The 15,077-nt window shown below is 37.8% G+C and overlaps 1 protein-coding gene across 3 annotated transcripts in view; it reads left to right on the top strand.

The window, feature by feature from the left end:
• Eea1 (early endosome antigen 1) overlaps nucleotides 1–15,077 on the top strand; it is a 94,715-nt gene that overhangs the window by 67,243 nt on the left and 12,395 nt on the right. For all 3 annotated transcript variants that reach the window (XM_075954636.1, XM_075954635.1, XM_075954637.1), the window contains 6 exons: nucleotides 2,250–2,405; nucleotides 4,298–4,437; nucleotides 6,524–6,854; nucleotides 7,013–7,114; nucleotides 7,997–8,191; nucleotides 14,635–14,817. In XM_075954636.1, the coding sequence (XP_075810751.1) occupies nucleotides 2,250–2,405; nucleotides 4,298–4,437; nucleotides 6,524–6,854; nucleotides 7,013–7,114; nucleotides 7,997–8,191; nucleotides 14,635–14,817 (1,107 nt within the window). The remainder of the gene's footprint in view (nucleotides 1–2,249; nucleotides 2,406–4,297; nucleotides 4,438–6,523; nucleotides 6,855–7,012; nucleotides 7,115–7,996; nucleotides 8,192–14,634; nucleotides 14,818–15,077) is intronic.

Below are 15,077 nucleotides of genomic sequence, written 5' to 3'. Positions count from 1 at the left end.
TTGCGAGGGAGTTTTTAGACTCTGCTTACTAAGAGATAATACTGAAGTTTTAAGCCCATTTTAAAGAGAAATTCAGAAGTGTATCAAATTTTAAAAGCAAATCAGTTTCCTATATTGACCCTCTACTCTAATTCAGTCTTTCCCCTTAGGTAGAAATGTTTTCGTTAGAGTTGGTATGTGTCATTCCAGACCTCTGTAAAGCACTGAAAACATAATTATGGGTTTTGGTTGTTGCGCACACTATTTTCCTTCATACACATGAAATCACACGCAAGTGGTTATGGTGCTTGAATGTACTTACACATCTGGAAAAGTGTTTTGTCAGGTATATGACCAGAGCTGGAAATGATAATATGGAAATATTTGTAAGAGTGATCATGTAACAGTCTGTATCTGAATATTACCAGAGCCATTCGTGAGCAAGAAGAAAAAGATAAAATAGCAGTTTCTGTAACATGCTTGATGAGGTGTTACTATCCTTGTTATTTAAAACATTGTAAGAAGGAAATGAGCCTCTAGGGAAATTCAGGCTGACCATTGCTTATCTAAAAATACCCCCAATACAAAAATTTTGGAGCAACAATGATGGATTTAGAGCAAATAGAATTTTAAGTTTCTTACTAAGGATTATTAATCTGTAAAATCTATATTCCAAACCTGAAGTCTCAAAAATTCTGGTTCTGAGCATTTCATCTGTAAGGAATACTCTACTTGTGTACAAATATAAATCTATATTATAAAATATTCAGGTTTCTTAAGAATGAGTTACAAGTTGAGGCAATAATGAGATAGATACATTTGTCACTAGAGAGAGAAACTCGTGTGTGTGTGTGTCTGTCTGTCTGTCTGCACAGAGATATACAGACAGACAGGCAATACAGTATGTATATCTTTGCATGAAAGTATGTGTATGTGTATGTATATTGTGTGTGTGGTATGTATGTATATCTCTGTGTGTTTCGAGAACTTGAGAATTGGATAGAGAATGGGGAGCAAGTCTGGAAGGATGATCAAAGCAAAGTATTTAAGAAAATGCCATAATGAAACTATTACTTTGCTAATTAAAAGTAAAATAACTAAAAATACTTCAGAATTTCCATATTTTGTAGCCTTTCATCCTAAGGGAGTAATAGTTATGAAGATTGTATTTGCATCTCGGGTAGTAAATGCAGAAAGTGTAGTAGTAACCTAAGAATTTAAACTAGATTAGTAAGAAGTAGATTGGCTAAAAAATGAGTCATACCAATAAGATGGAAATTTATGCACTTATAATGTAGAAAACAATATCAAAAAGTTAGATGGTAAATTATTGTGATAAAAATAAGGACTTTTAAAAGCACTCAAGATAGGGTTCTATTTTTAGTTAATGTATATAGTTATTTGTTCATTTATTGTAGTGTTGGAGATTGAACTAAAGGACTCATACTTGCTAGGAAAGCTATCTACTACTGAACTACCTCCTCAGCCTGTTCTTATAAGCTCATAAAATAGGTAGAAGACAAATTAATATGCAGACAAGACAAGAAGGAAGAGTTATCAGAGTATTAACAGTGATTACCCATGGGTGGACTTACTATAATTTCTGTTGTATTATTTCTGTGAAACTGTGTATTCTAGTGATTTTGGTAAGTGTTACAGATGTAACAACTACAATTTTATAGAATATAATTTCTAAATAGTGTTTTGGAAATTGAAAATATTCAACTACAGTATAGTAATCACCGTTATTAACTCATTCAATGATCTGTCATATGTTTTAGCTTTTAGATAATAATTCTAGAAAATTATTAAAACTGACCAGAGAAGTAGCCCAGTAGCATTGCACCTACATAGATGTATGAGGCCCTGGGTTTGATCTAGTTGAGTTTTTGTTGCTCTTGTAGAGGACCCGGGTTCAATTCTCAGTACCCACATGGCAGCTCACAACTGTCTGCAACTCCAGTTTCAGTACATTTGATACCCTCTTCTGGCACCAGGTGTGCATGCAATGCTTACAGGCAAAAAAATCTCATGGACATAAAATAATAAATCTAAAAAATATTTAAGTTATTTAACTATTACACAAATAAGCTTGAGACCTTATATTATGTACAACTTAATGTTTTTTGTTAGTGGGCATGGATAACCTCTGATAAGTCATTGGATGTATCTGAAGTCTTACTCCAGATATTTGCCTATATAAAATTACATTTTTCAGTTTCACTTTGAACATCGGGGTGCTCTGGCTTTTCTTCCGTGTTTTTCTGCAGGAGTTGAATAAGGCTGCTGCGCAGCTGGATCAGGTCACAGCAAAGTTATTGGAGAAGCAGGAGCACTGCAGTCAGCTGGAGAGCCGTCTAAAGGAGTACAAAGAGAAGAACCTCTCTTTAGAACAGAGGGCAGAAGACTTAGAAGGCCAAATTAGGGTTTGTATACAAACAGCTGAATTTGTCGTGGTTCCTATTCGGCCGCTGTGGAGTCTGATGAGCTCCACAGAACCAGAGACTTACGTAACAGAGAAAGGTGAAGTGGTGTCAGACTTCCAAACTGCTGTATCAATAATCTTGAATTCCATCGTCATTTTCCATTCCTTCATTAATGGGTGACTTGTCTAAATAACCATTAACAGAGTGCTGTTTTCATTGTAAAGGGTGAGCTATGTCCAGGAGACAACCAGATAGTATAATTCTGTTGGCCCAGACTCTCCTTTTTGATATTTTCCATTTCCCTACATCTTATTCCAAAATAATAATGTGTATAGTGACTTTTTTCCCTTTCAAAACTTAGTTACTTTTTAGATTTTGCTTCTACTTTAATAATGTATTTAAACTATTATAAGCTGAACCTTACCTTCAGATAATTCTAAATGACGTGTTGATTTACTAAAATGAGATAATTAGGCATATCAGAGAGAAATCTGAGTTTAGAATTACTAACAGTTAAACAAAATATTCTTAGGTTTCCTGTTCATCTGCCCTTCCATAATCAGTCGAAGCATGATGTATGACTACAGAATTATGAGGATTACAGAATTATTATTACATGGATAGCTATACCAGTATAATTTGAGAGAATTCTGTTTATGGGATTTTTTAATGCCAACAGTAATCATAATAACAAATTAGATATGGTTGAAAAGAATAGGTAATGATATGTTATATAAAAGTGAGCAGAGAGAACTCTTATTTGGGAACCTTTCTCAAATAGCTATAATTGGGGCAAGAATCTCTGGGGGCAGTCACATGATGAGTGGTTACAGGTAACATCTTATACTGCACATTTCAAAAACCTAGAAAAATGAATTTTGAAAGTTTCAGCAGAGAGAAAAGGCAAACAAAGATATATGTCTACCTCAATTTAAGTGTAACATTAGTAGGTGCCCAGTTGGCATGTATAATGTCTATGTTTTGTGTTTCATTTAGGAAAATAATTAAATGAGGGCTAGGGAGATTGCTCAGTTAAGGCCTGCCATGCGAGCGTAAGGACCGGAGTTTGGAGACTTGATATCCATGTAACATGCCAGGCATGATGGTAAGGGCAGGAAAGGAAGGGTCCCTGGACTTAGTGCTCGGCCAGGCTAACAGTGTCTGCAAGCTTCAGGTTTAATGAGAGATCCTGTCTCAGAAATAAGGTGCAGAGTTATTGAAAAAGACACCCAGTTTTGACATTTGTCTTCCACCCCCCGAAGGCACGCAGACACACATACACACACACACACACACACACAATGATAGAAAGCACATTGCTTTTATTTAAATCTGTTTGATTTTATAAATTTTAAAAATTAGACACATGGTAATATGTATGAACTGCCTAGTAGTACACTATAAAGATAAAATCTAAACTAAAACACTAATTAAGCAAAGTCAGGAATTTTGAATACTGTCTAATTAGGGTAAGTGGATGTCAGTTCGAGGACATGGCAAATCTGTTTATTTTTATGTTAAGCATCTTGCTATTCCATGGTTGATAGCTTCATATGCATAGATAATATATTTTAAGTGGGTATAGGAATGACCTGTTAAATTTTGTTCAAACTTGAATTAACAGACTTTTGCTTTTTTAATAAATACTTGTTTCAGTTGATTCTTTATCATTAATTTTAAAAATAACTACTGACTTATGTAAAAAGCCTAATCTAGATTCTCTGACAGATTTTAAGCAGAATAATTTCCTCATTCAGTAGTGGTTTCAGAAAGTGTTTCTGTAAATATAGTTTATTTTATCAATAACAATTCGAATGCAGACTAAATGTTATAATATTTGATAATAGATTAGTTATTGTCAAATTCAAGTAGATGCTGTACTTCACCCACAGAAGCTAGAAGCTGATGCTCTTGAACTTAAAGCAAGCAAGGAGCAAGCTTTGCAGAGTCTACAGCAGCAGAGGCAGCTGAACACCGACCTGGAGCTCAGAACTGCAGAGCTGGGTAAACAGCTCGAAGAGGAGAAGGAAACGTAAGATAACTGTCCACTTTATTGTAACATGGGGGCCTGTTTGTTGGGGTTTCTGTCCTGCCCAGTTCTCACAGCCAGTAAGCCCCCAAAGAAAATCACACCAAGGTCTATATTAGATATAAACTGATTGGCCCTTAGCTCAGGCTTCTTGTTAACTCTTATAACTTATATTAATCCATTGTTCTTATCTGTTAGCCACATGGCTCAGTACCTTTTTCAGCAGGGCAAGTCACATCCTGCTTCTTTGGTGGTCTGGGTAGGACTGCGAAGGGAGCTTCCTTATTTCCAGAATACTCCTGTTCTCATAGCTCCGCCTCTACTTCCTGTCTCTTTGACCCGCCTATACTTCCTGTCTGGCCAATCAGCATTTATTTAAAACATGATTGACAGAGTACAGACAATTCTCCTGCACCACTTTGTCTCTTACGATTCTGTGTGTTCTCACTGTTCTGAGAGACAGTGCTACTTTAGGGTGTGTGTGTGCACTAGCGTGTGTGTGCACGTGTGTGTGTGTGTGCGCACACGTGCGTGTGTGTGTGTGCACGTGCGTGTGTGTGCACGTGTGTGCGTGTGTGTGCACGTGTGTGCGTGTGTGTGCACGTGCGTGTGCATGCACATCCGCTGGTTTTATATACTACTGATGTTAATGTAATTGAAACAAAGTCACTGTTACTTAATTTCATTTCTCGTTATTCACTTAGTTCTGTAAAATTTGGTTTAGTCATTTTTCAGCAGTAATAATGGTACCTGTTTTTCATGAGCATTCATTTTGAGTTGTTGGCTAGTTTGAAATAGTTGATATAAAATTTTGAAATACTGGAATGTGTATGTTTTACTTAAGAACAGTCAAGTTTCTGCTCTGAGATACTAAGTACAGAATGGGTTCTCATTAGGAATGATTTGATTTTCAACTCTGTAGTAAAGTTTTAAAATTGTTATTTGTGTACCACTAACAAAATTTAACAAAATTTAAACCACTGACAATTGCCTTGAAACATCACATTAGATACACGATTTCCTTAGAAAGGGAAAAGTTATTTATATTTTCTAATTTAATCCAGTTCTGTTACTAATAGTAAGTCATCAGAGAAATTCAGCTGTGCTGAAACACTGAAGAATTTGAAGAGGAAAAGGTTTATTACCTCTTACAGGTTAGAGTCATCATTAGTGGAAGCCAGAACTGGAAGTCAAGGTAGGAACCAGGAGGCAGGAGCTGAAGCAGAGGCCATGGAGGAGTGCTGCTTCCTGGTTTGCCCCCCGATAACTTGCTCAGCCTACCTTCTCGTACCACTAAGAACTACCTGCCCAGGGCTAGCACTGCTCACCGTGGGCTAGGCCTTCATACATCAGTCAAAAGCTTGCACCATAGACTTACCCACTAGTCAGCTTGTGTCATGTTGACAATAATAGCCAGTACACTTTGAGTGTAAGGAGAACTCCAGACTCACTGTTCATTCTTAAAGTTGGATTTCACTTCTCATTTGTGGAGCTCATTCATTCTTGTATTAACAACTTGTATTTACGGATCAGTGCTAGCACATCACTCTATAATCTCATATATTTGAGTTAAATAAACAATTTGTCTTTTTTTTTTAAGTAAAATGATTCCTTTAAAAATATCTTACTATATTATGGTAAATGCTTGATATTCAGATTCATCAACATGAATGTTTTATATTTCTAAGGGAACAGGCAGAGTTCTGTATTTGCTTAGGTAATAGCACACTGACTAGGTTCTTTAGGGGGCTAGAAAGCCTTTGCTGGTTGTTGTCGACTTTGTAGGATTTGTTAGCTGAATTTCTCTGATGACTTACTATTAATAACAGGACTGGATTAAATTAGAAAGTATAAATAACTTTTCCCTTTCTAAGGAAATCTTGTATCTAATGTTATGTTTCAAGGCAATTGTCAGTGGTTTAAATTTTGTTAGTGGTACACAAATAGCAATTTTAAAGTAGATATATGAGCCATTAACATTTTAGATAAATAAACATTTCATTGATTTCCTGGTTCTTTAAATTATTTCTTCTGGGACATATTTGATTGGTAAATTTTACATTAATTTAAAAAATTCTTTAATGTCCAGAGTGTCCAGTACAAAATTGGATCTGCAGAATAAATCTGAAGCCCTTGAAAATATTACACAAACTCTTACCAAGAAAGAGGAAGAAAAGGTGATATTGAAACAAGAATTTGAAAAGTTAAGTCAAGATGCTAAGCAGCAGCACAAGGAGCTGAGTGACAGACTGCAGGCGGCAGGCTCAGAACTGAAAGCGGTGGAGGCCCAGAAAGCAGCTCTGATGGCAGAGCTTTCCACGGCGAAAGAAAAGCTTGCACAGGCTTCTGACTCTTTGAAGAACTCCAAAAGTGAATTTGAGAAAGAGAATCAGAAAGGAAAAGCTGCTATCTTGGATTTGGTTAGTGGTTTGCGATTACTTCCTTATGCAGAAATTATTAAAATGCCAGCTGGCATGTGCGCTGCGATGGGGGCTGATTCCCTTCTATTTCTCTTTCTAAGCCGATAAACCACTTGTAAGTTCTTACTGACATTTTCTGTGTAATATTCCTTTATTAGGAAAAGGTTTGTAAAGAATTAAAGCATCAACTTCAAGTACAGACAGAAAGTACACTCAAGGAGCAGAATGAGCTGAAAAAGTCACTTGAAAAAGAGAAAGAGGTAATTTCTTTACTATGAATATGTAAAGTGTAATAGATCTCTGTACTTTCCAGTTGCTTTCATCCTGATATGGACATCAAGGGAATGTTTATTTCTCTAAAATGTAATGGCTCATATGTTTATTTTAAAATTGTTATTTGTGATCTATTTACCACTAACAAAATTTAAACTTGTGTAAAATGTAAGAGCCAAATTAAGGAATATAAGAAAAGGAGGAAATTGAATCAACTCACCATGAGAATTTTAATTAGATAGGGTTAAAGAACATTATAGTTGAAAAAATTAATAGCTTCTTAAACATGACTTATTTTATAGCTTTCCATAGTTTTCATTTTTAATGCTGTGATAAACACGGACCAAAAACAGGGTGGGAAGGAAAAATTGTGGCCTACACATCCTGATCACAGCCCACCCTTGGGAAAGCCAAGACTATGGAGAAATGCTGGTTACAAGTTCGTTCCACAAAGTTTGCTCAGTTTCTTATATACCAACGACCACTTGTCCAGGGGTGGCAGCACCCACAGTGGGCTGGCACACACATCAATCCTGTAATCCTGTATCAAAACGCCCACAGATTTGCCCACAGCCCAGATTGGACGCAGGTCCTCAGATGAAGCTCTTCTTTACAGATTACTCCAGTTTAGGTCAAATTGACAAAAAGCCATGCAGACAACGATAATATTTGATGATGGCTAGATAGCAACAAAAAGATATTTCTGTACACACTTAATACTGTTTCTAGCTATTTCCTATTGTTGTTTGTAAAATAAGTCATGTTTGGAAGGTGACCAACAGGTTCAGCAGTACCTGCCCAGAGCAGTGTGTTCCTTCAGCACATGCTCAGAAGATGCTTGAGTTAGACAGGTTTTTCATTTCCTTTAGACTTCTCAGCAGTTGAAGGTGGAGCTCAATTCACTCAAGGAAGAAGTCACACGGGCTCAAAATACATTAAAACAAAAGGAAGAAGAAGAACAGCGGCTTCAGAGCAGCATAAATCAGCTAACGCAGTCGGCCGAACAGAAGAAAGATCAAATTGAAGCACTTCAAGGGGAAGTTAAAAATGCTGTTTCACAAAAGGTATTGATGAAAATTTGTTTTATCATTTTAGTAGGAGGAAAAAATTGGAAGTGATGGTAAAAATTGAGAGATTATAAATAAGTTAGTATATATTTAAATTGTTGTTAAATATATGGCTCATGTTTGATACATGATTTAAGTCTGCCTGTTCATTCATTGAAAATGTCAGCTAATTGTTTAAAATTTTGATGCTAATCATTTGTCTACTAGTTGATGCTTTGTATAAAAATACATAGATATAATATTTGGCATGGGTCAATTATTTATGCAACACTTCTACTGTCTTAAAAAAATCAAAGGAATTCACAATAAATCATCTTTACCTATGGGAAAATAATGACAGAAATCATGATATGAAATGTATTTTAGAAATTCAGCAATGTCAGATTTTGCATAGTATAGTTGGCATTTTATATTATACCAGAATGTTTTATTTCCTAGAATAAGGGGACAGTTTATTGCTAATCATCTGGTTTGCGCTCTTAAACACATTCTCATCTTGTCCAGAACGAGTTGTAAAGCAGACCGTGGTTAGTGTAAAATACTGGGGCCACACACGCTCTCTCCTCAGTGTTAGGTTTGCACATTAATTGAGAAAGAGGGTACAATCCTTAGTCTGTAGAATAACCTAAATATGTCCTAGAGAAAAAGAATACAAATTAAAAACAGCATGTATTTAGCTTTATGTTTACTAGTTTTTCTGTTATGCTATATTACATAAAATTAATTTTCTAAAAATATAGGTAAGTATGGAAACATTTGTCCTTTTGTGCTTTCACATGTAATCAGAAATTAGGATATAATTGTATTTTTGAATTTTTTCTTTTTATTATTTTTTTAAAAAAAATCTTTCCTTATTTTATATACCAATCCTAGTTCCTACTCCTTCCCCTCCTCCCACTCTCTCCTCCTTCCTCCCACTCCACATTCATTCAGTCTTCCTGTGGGGAGTCAACAAAGTCTAGCTCATCACTTTGAGGCAGAACCAAGGCCCTCCCCCAATATCTAGGCTGGGCAAGGTATCCCTCCAAAGAGAATGGGCTACAAAAAGCCAGTTCAAGCAGTAGGGAGAAATCCTGGTCCCACTGCCAGTGGCCCCACAGACTGCCCCAGCCACACAACTGTCACCCACATTCAGAAGGCCTGGTTTTGGTTTCCTCTTCTCAGTCCTGAATTAGTGAGCTCCCCTTAGTTAGCTCAGGTAAGCTGTTTAGGTGGGTATCCCCATCATGGTCTTGACCCCTTTGCTCATATTATCGCTCCTCCCTCTCTTGAACTGGACTCTGGGAGCTCAGCCCAGTGATTTGCTGTGGATCTTTACATCAGTTGCTAGTTGAAGGTTCTATGATGACAATTAAGATAGTCATCAGTCTGATTACAGGGGAAGGCCAGTTCAGGCCCCCTCTCCTCTATTGCTTAGGGTCTTAGCTGGGATCATCCTTGAGATTCCTGGGAATTTCCCTAGTGCCAGGTTTCTTGCTAGCCCCAGAATAGGTCCCTCAATCAAGGTATCTCTTTCCTTGCTCTCTCGCTGTCCTTCCCCCATCTTGACCATCCCATTCCCTCATGTTCTCCTCCCCCCTCCTTTCCCCTCCTCTTCCTCTTCCCTCCCTACTTCCCAAACACCCATGCTCCCAATTTTCTCAGGAGATCTTGTCTATTTCCCCTTCCCAGGGGGATCCATGTTTGTCTCTCTGTACCTAGCTTCTCTGGGGTCGTGGACTACAGGCTGGTTATCCTTTGCTTTACGTCTAATACCCACTTATGAGTGAGTACTTTTTGTCTTTTTGGGTCCAGATTACCTCAATTGGGATGTTTTTTTTTATAGTCTCATCCATTTGCATGCAGATTTCAAAATGTCATTTTTTTTCTTTTTTCTTTTTTTTTTCTTTTTGCAGCTGAGTAGTGCTCCATGTGTAAATGTGCCACATTTTCTTTATCCGTCCTTCAGTTGAGTAGCATCTAGGTTGTTTCCAGGTTCTGGCTGTTACAAATAATGCTGCTATGAACAGAGTAGAGTAAATGTCCTTTATGTATGATTGAACATCCTTTGGGTATATGCCCAAGAGTAGCATTGCTGGGTCTTGAGGTAGGTTGATTCCCAATTTTCTGAGAAACTGCCATACTGATTTCCAAAGCAGCTGTACAGGTTTTCATATCCATTCTGTTAGCCTGTGTCTTTTTTAGGTGAACTGAGTTCATTGATATTAAGAGATATTAATGGCCAGTGATTGTTAATTCCTGTTATTTTTCAGTGGTAGTGTTTGTATGTTACCCTTCTTTGGGGTTTGCTGGTGTGAGGTTATCTGTTGCCTGTGTTTTTATGGGTGCAGCTAACTTCCTTGGGTTGGAATTTTCCTTCTAATGCATCTGTCCAGGACCTTCTTGCTTTCAGGGTTTTCATTGAGAAGTCAGGTGTAATTATGATATGTCTGCGTTTATATGTTACTTGGCCTTTTTCCTTTTCAGCTCTTAATATTCTTTATTCTGTATGTTTAGTGTTTTGATTTTTATATGGTGAGGAGACTTTATTTGGTTCAGGCTATTTGGTGTTCCATAAGCTTTTTGTGCCTTCATAGGCATATCCTCCTTCTTTAGGTTGGGAAAGTTTTCTTCTGTAATTTTTGTGAATTTATTTTCTGTGCCTTTGAGCTGGAGGTTCTCCTTCTATCCCTGTTTTTCTTAGGTTTGGTATTTTCATGGTGCTGGATTTCCTGGATGTTTTGTGTTAAAGAATTTGTTGGATTTAGTATTTTCTTTGACTGATAAATCTATTTGCTCTATCATATCTTCAATGCCTGAGATTCTCTCTTCCATCTCTTTTCTTTTGGCTATGTTTACATCTGTAGTTCCTGTTCCTTTACCCAGATTTTCCATTTCCAGAATTCCCTCAATTTATATTTTCTTTATTGCCTTGATTTCAGTTTTCAAGTCTTGAATTGATTCAAGTGTTTGCTTCACTTGTTTTTTTTTTCCCTTGGTTTTCTTGGCTTTAAGAGATTTATTGATTTCCATTTGTCTTTTCTTCCATTTCTTTAAGGGAATTTTTCATTTCCTCTTTAAGAGTCTCTGTCATCTTCATAAAGTTATATTTAAGGTTTTCTTCTGCTTCTTCTGGGTTAGGATGTTCAGGTTTTCCTGTTGTATGACCCCTGGGTTCTGGTGTTGCCATGTTGCTTTTTGTGTTGTTGAATGCATTCTTGCATTAGCGCCTACCCATCTCTTCCTACAGTTGATGCAAGCAGCATCTTTGCCCCTTGGTCCAGTCTTTATAGACAGTGTCTGTCTCTCTTGGACTGATCATTGCAGTTGCTGTCTGTGTCTCAGGGAGCCGCTGAGGTCTCTCGGGTTTGGGGGTAGAGTGGGACTTGAAGATTACAGGGTCTGATCGATTAGGGATGAGGTGGTGTTGGAGCAGCCTGTCTGCAGAAGGCTTGCCTGCTGGCTGGCTAGTGTAGCTGAGGCTGGGGTTTTGGCCAGGGGCCTAGGGCCTAGAGACTGGGGCAGTCCAGCAGGGGAGTTGGTCACTCACCTCTTGATCCACTCTGTGTAGTTGCAGCCCATTTTTTTTTAACATTTTTCTTTTTAGTCTTAAACAATTTCACACACGTATCTAATCTATTTGGTCATGCTTGTATACCTTATTCTCATCTTTCTCCATCTTAACTTTGCCACATTTTCCTAATAGGTTCCTATACTGCTTTTTTTCCCTGGTTCCTATACTGCCTTTTTTCCCTTTTTAAAATTATTTCCTTTTTTTGAGCTTATAGTAACATGATCTTTCCCCTCTATCTCCTTCCCCCAAATCCTCTCATATAACCCTCCATGTTCTTTTTCAAATTTATTCCCTCTTTTTTCATTAACTGTTGTTACATATATAGATGTGTAATAACAGTTAATGAATAAAAGACACCATGTCTTTTTTAAAAATGCCAACTGAGTTTAATTAGGTTCCTGGCATAAACACGAGGGTGGGTTACTTACTGAAGCACAGGCCACTCACCAGTGGCTATTCCCCTGAAGAAAAATGATTCCCAAGCAGCCATTACCTGCCAGTGGCTCTTCAGCTAGGGCCAGGGCCTTAGGAGCTGTCCCTGTCTATGATGGAATGTCGAAGGAGTCTATCTTGTACAGGTGTTGTTAGCTACTTCAATGTCTTCCTTTTTTTTAAATTTTGTTTTGATCATACACATTGATGTTTGAAGTCTTTTTTTTCCTCAGAATTTAGTGTCATAACCAAGTATTTCTGAAACTTCATCTTTATATCATCAGAATTTAATGGATTAAAATACAACTATTTTGCATGTTTTATTTTTATTAAATGATTACAAGATTTTTTTCAGATTTAGTGTTAATATATATTGTATATACTCTATCAGCTTCACTAGATGATGCCAGAATCAGGTATATGACTAACAGGAAATGCAGGAACGAGGAGAGGGCGCTGGGCATGCGCTGCAGTGAGCAGACAGTGCTATGCTGGCGTAAGTGTGGAGGAGAATGGGCCGCAGCGTGGAGCCTTCCTGTAGATAGAAGAGTCAAGGGCGGCTCTAGGTTTGAATTGGTGCACGTGGATAGTTCAGTGCCATTTATTGGAATGAAATAGTGGGTTTTTTGGTGGCTGCTGTTTGGTTTTGTTTTTCTTGGTCAGGGCTGCTCTCGAGAATCAGGAGTTCAGGTTGAGATAGGTACCTGCCGATTGTTCAAGAGGAGATGTCATGGAAGTTCCTGGATAATAAGAGTTTGAAGTTCAGGGAGAGAGGTTAAAATTACTTGTTAAATAAAAGGTTTTAAAGTTATAGTTCTAGAAGAGATCTTTTTCATAAATACTAGAATAAGCCAATGCCAGAAGTTTGGAGTTCTATAATATTGAGAGAGACAGTTAACTAAAAGCAACCAGTAATATAATTTGAGGAGAAATGACCAGCAAAATAGGAAGAGAACCTGTACCATATGTCCTGGAAACTAGGCAGAAGAAAATCCTTTAGAAAGGGACGCAGTTAACTATCAACCACCGAGTGACCAGTAAGATGTGGGTAATGGCAGGGTTTTGAAACGTGGAGGATACTGATGCCATCAGCTACGTATTTACCAAACTAACGCATCATTTTATTTTTATAGAAGTTTAATTAATGGATGCAGGGATAATTCTATTCTTGTGTATATTTCTTTCATTGAAAAGTTTTTTCCTCACATATCCTGATTGCAATTTCTCCTTCTTCCACTCTCTCCCCTCCCCTCCCCTCCCATCTGGATCCACCCCCTTTCTGTGTCTCATTAGAAAACAAACAGGCTTCTATGGGATAATAATAAGATAAAAATTTATGTACAATTTTTAATATTCAAATTAGATAAATTAGCATTGCTGTTTCCTTTAAACATCATTTATTCATATTGAGAACCCCCAAACTCTTACCGTCTAACTCTTTGTAAAATACAGTAAATTGCTATAAATCACAGTCCTGGTGTTTGTTTCTCCTAGGAATCCTATTCTCTTTATTCTCCCAATGCCCCCTCCTTGTAAGCCTCTGTCAGAGCTGCCTCATTCTATCAAAGATATGTATTTACTTTAAAAAGCCAGGCATATTTTTCTAATAGAAATGCAGACATTTTAATTGCATCATATTTTTATATATCTCCTAGATATTCTTAAAGATAAGTTGGTGTCTTAGAGTTTGTATCGCTGTGAAGAAACACCGTGGCTACAGCAGCTCTCATAAAGGACAGCACTGAATAGGCCGCCTTACAGTTATCATCGTGGCAGGAACATGGCAGCATGCAGGCAGACATGATGTGGAGGAGGAGCTGAGAGTCCCTCATCTTGACCCACAGGGAACAAGATGTGAACTGTCTCACTGGATGTAGCTTGAGCAAAGGAGATCTCAAAACCCATCCCCATAGTGACACACTTTCTCCAGCGAGGACACACCTCCTAATTGGGCCATTTTCTTTTAAGACACCACAATTGGTTTTAGAGTAGTTTGAACTTGTGAAATTTTCATTCTCTGTCTTGTTAATAATGCCTTATAGAAGTTCCCAGAATTACTCGAGTTTAAGAGTAGAAACTACATACTCATTACAGCACAGTAATGACTTCTTTCATGCAGAAATTTCTCTTAGTTGAGCCTTAAAATGTCATCCAAGAAATCTAGCACTGTGTCCTCTGTCAGAGCATTGTTTCTGACCCCCAGACCAGCTCCCACTCTTTACTGGTGGAATCTCTCTCACTTACTGTGACCGCTTTTACGTTTTAAACTGGAAGTTGTTGGTTTTGTAATTCTTTGACTTTATAAATTTGAAGTGCTCTACTCTTTATTAAAATCTAATTTAGGACACGGATGCAGTTTAACTGGTTTTCCGACATTTTAACTGTACAGATTTTGTTTTCTATGTGGCTGGCTTTGCGCTTGCATTCTCCTTTAAACAACGGCTGCATGTTTTAGACAGAGCTGGAGAACAAGCTGCAGCAGCAGTCCTCGCAGGCAGCCCAGGAGCGTGCAGCAGAGAGAGAAAAGCTGTCGGCGTTACAAAGCACCTATGACAAATGCCAGGCAAACCTGAAACAGCTTCAGTCTGATTTCTACGGCAAGGAGTCGGAACTTCTAGCCACAAGGCAAGACCTTAAGGTATGGAAAACTGGTGTGTTAGAACAAATCCCAGCAAGCTGTTTGTAGATGCCCATTGCACAAGTTCCTGAGGAAGCACAGGTGTTTGTAGACCAGGAAGAGAGATGCTATTGACCGTTACTGTCCCTTGCTTCCCTGAGCTGGTTTCCTGTGTGAGAAGGGTGAGAACATTCTATAACGTGACACTTAACCACGGGAGGGAGTCCTGTTGTGGCTGCTGCCGGTGTATATACCTCAGGGTGACAGGTTGAAGAAGTCTG

This window comes from Microtus pennsylvanicus, chromosome 20, assembly GCF_037038515.1.
Source record: "Microtus pennsylvanicus isolate mMicPen1 chromosome 20, mMicPen1.hap1, whole genome shotgun sequence".
NCBI lineage: Eukaryota > Metazoa > Chordata > Mammalia > Rodentia > Cricetidae > Microtus > Microtus pennsylvanicus.
This window is presented reverse-complemented; position numbering and strand designations above follow the sequence as displayed.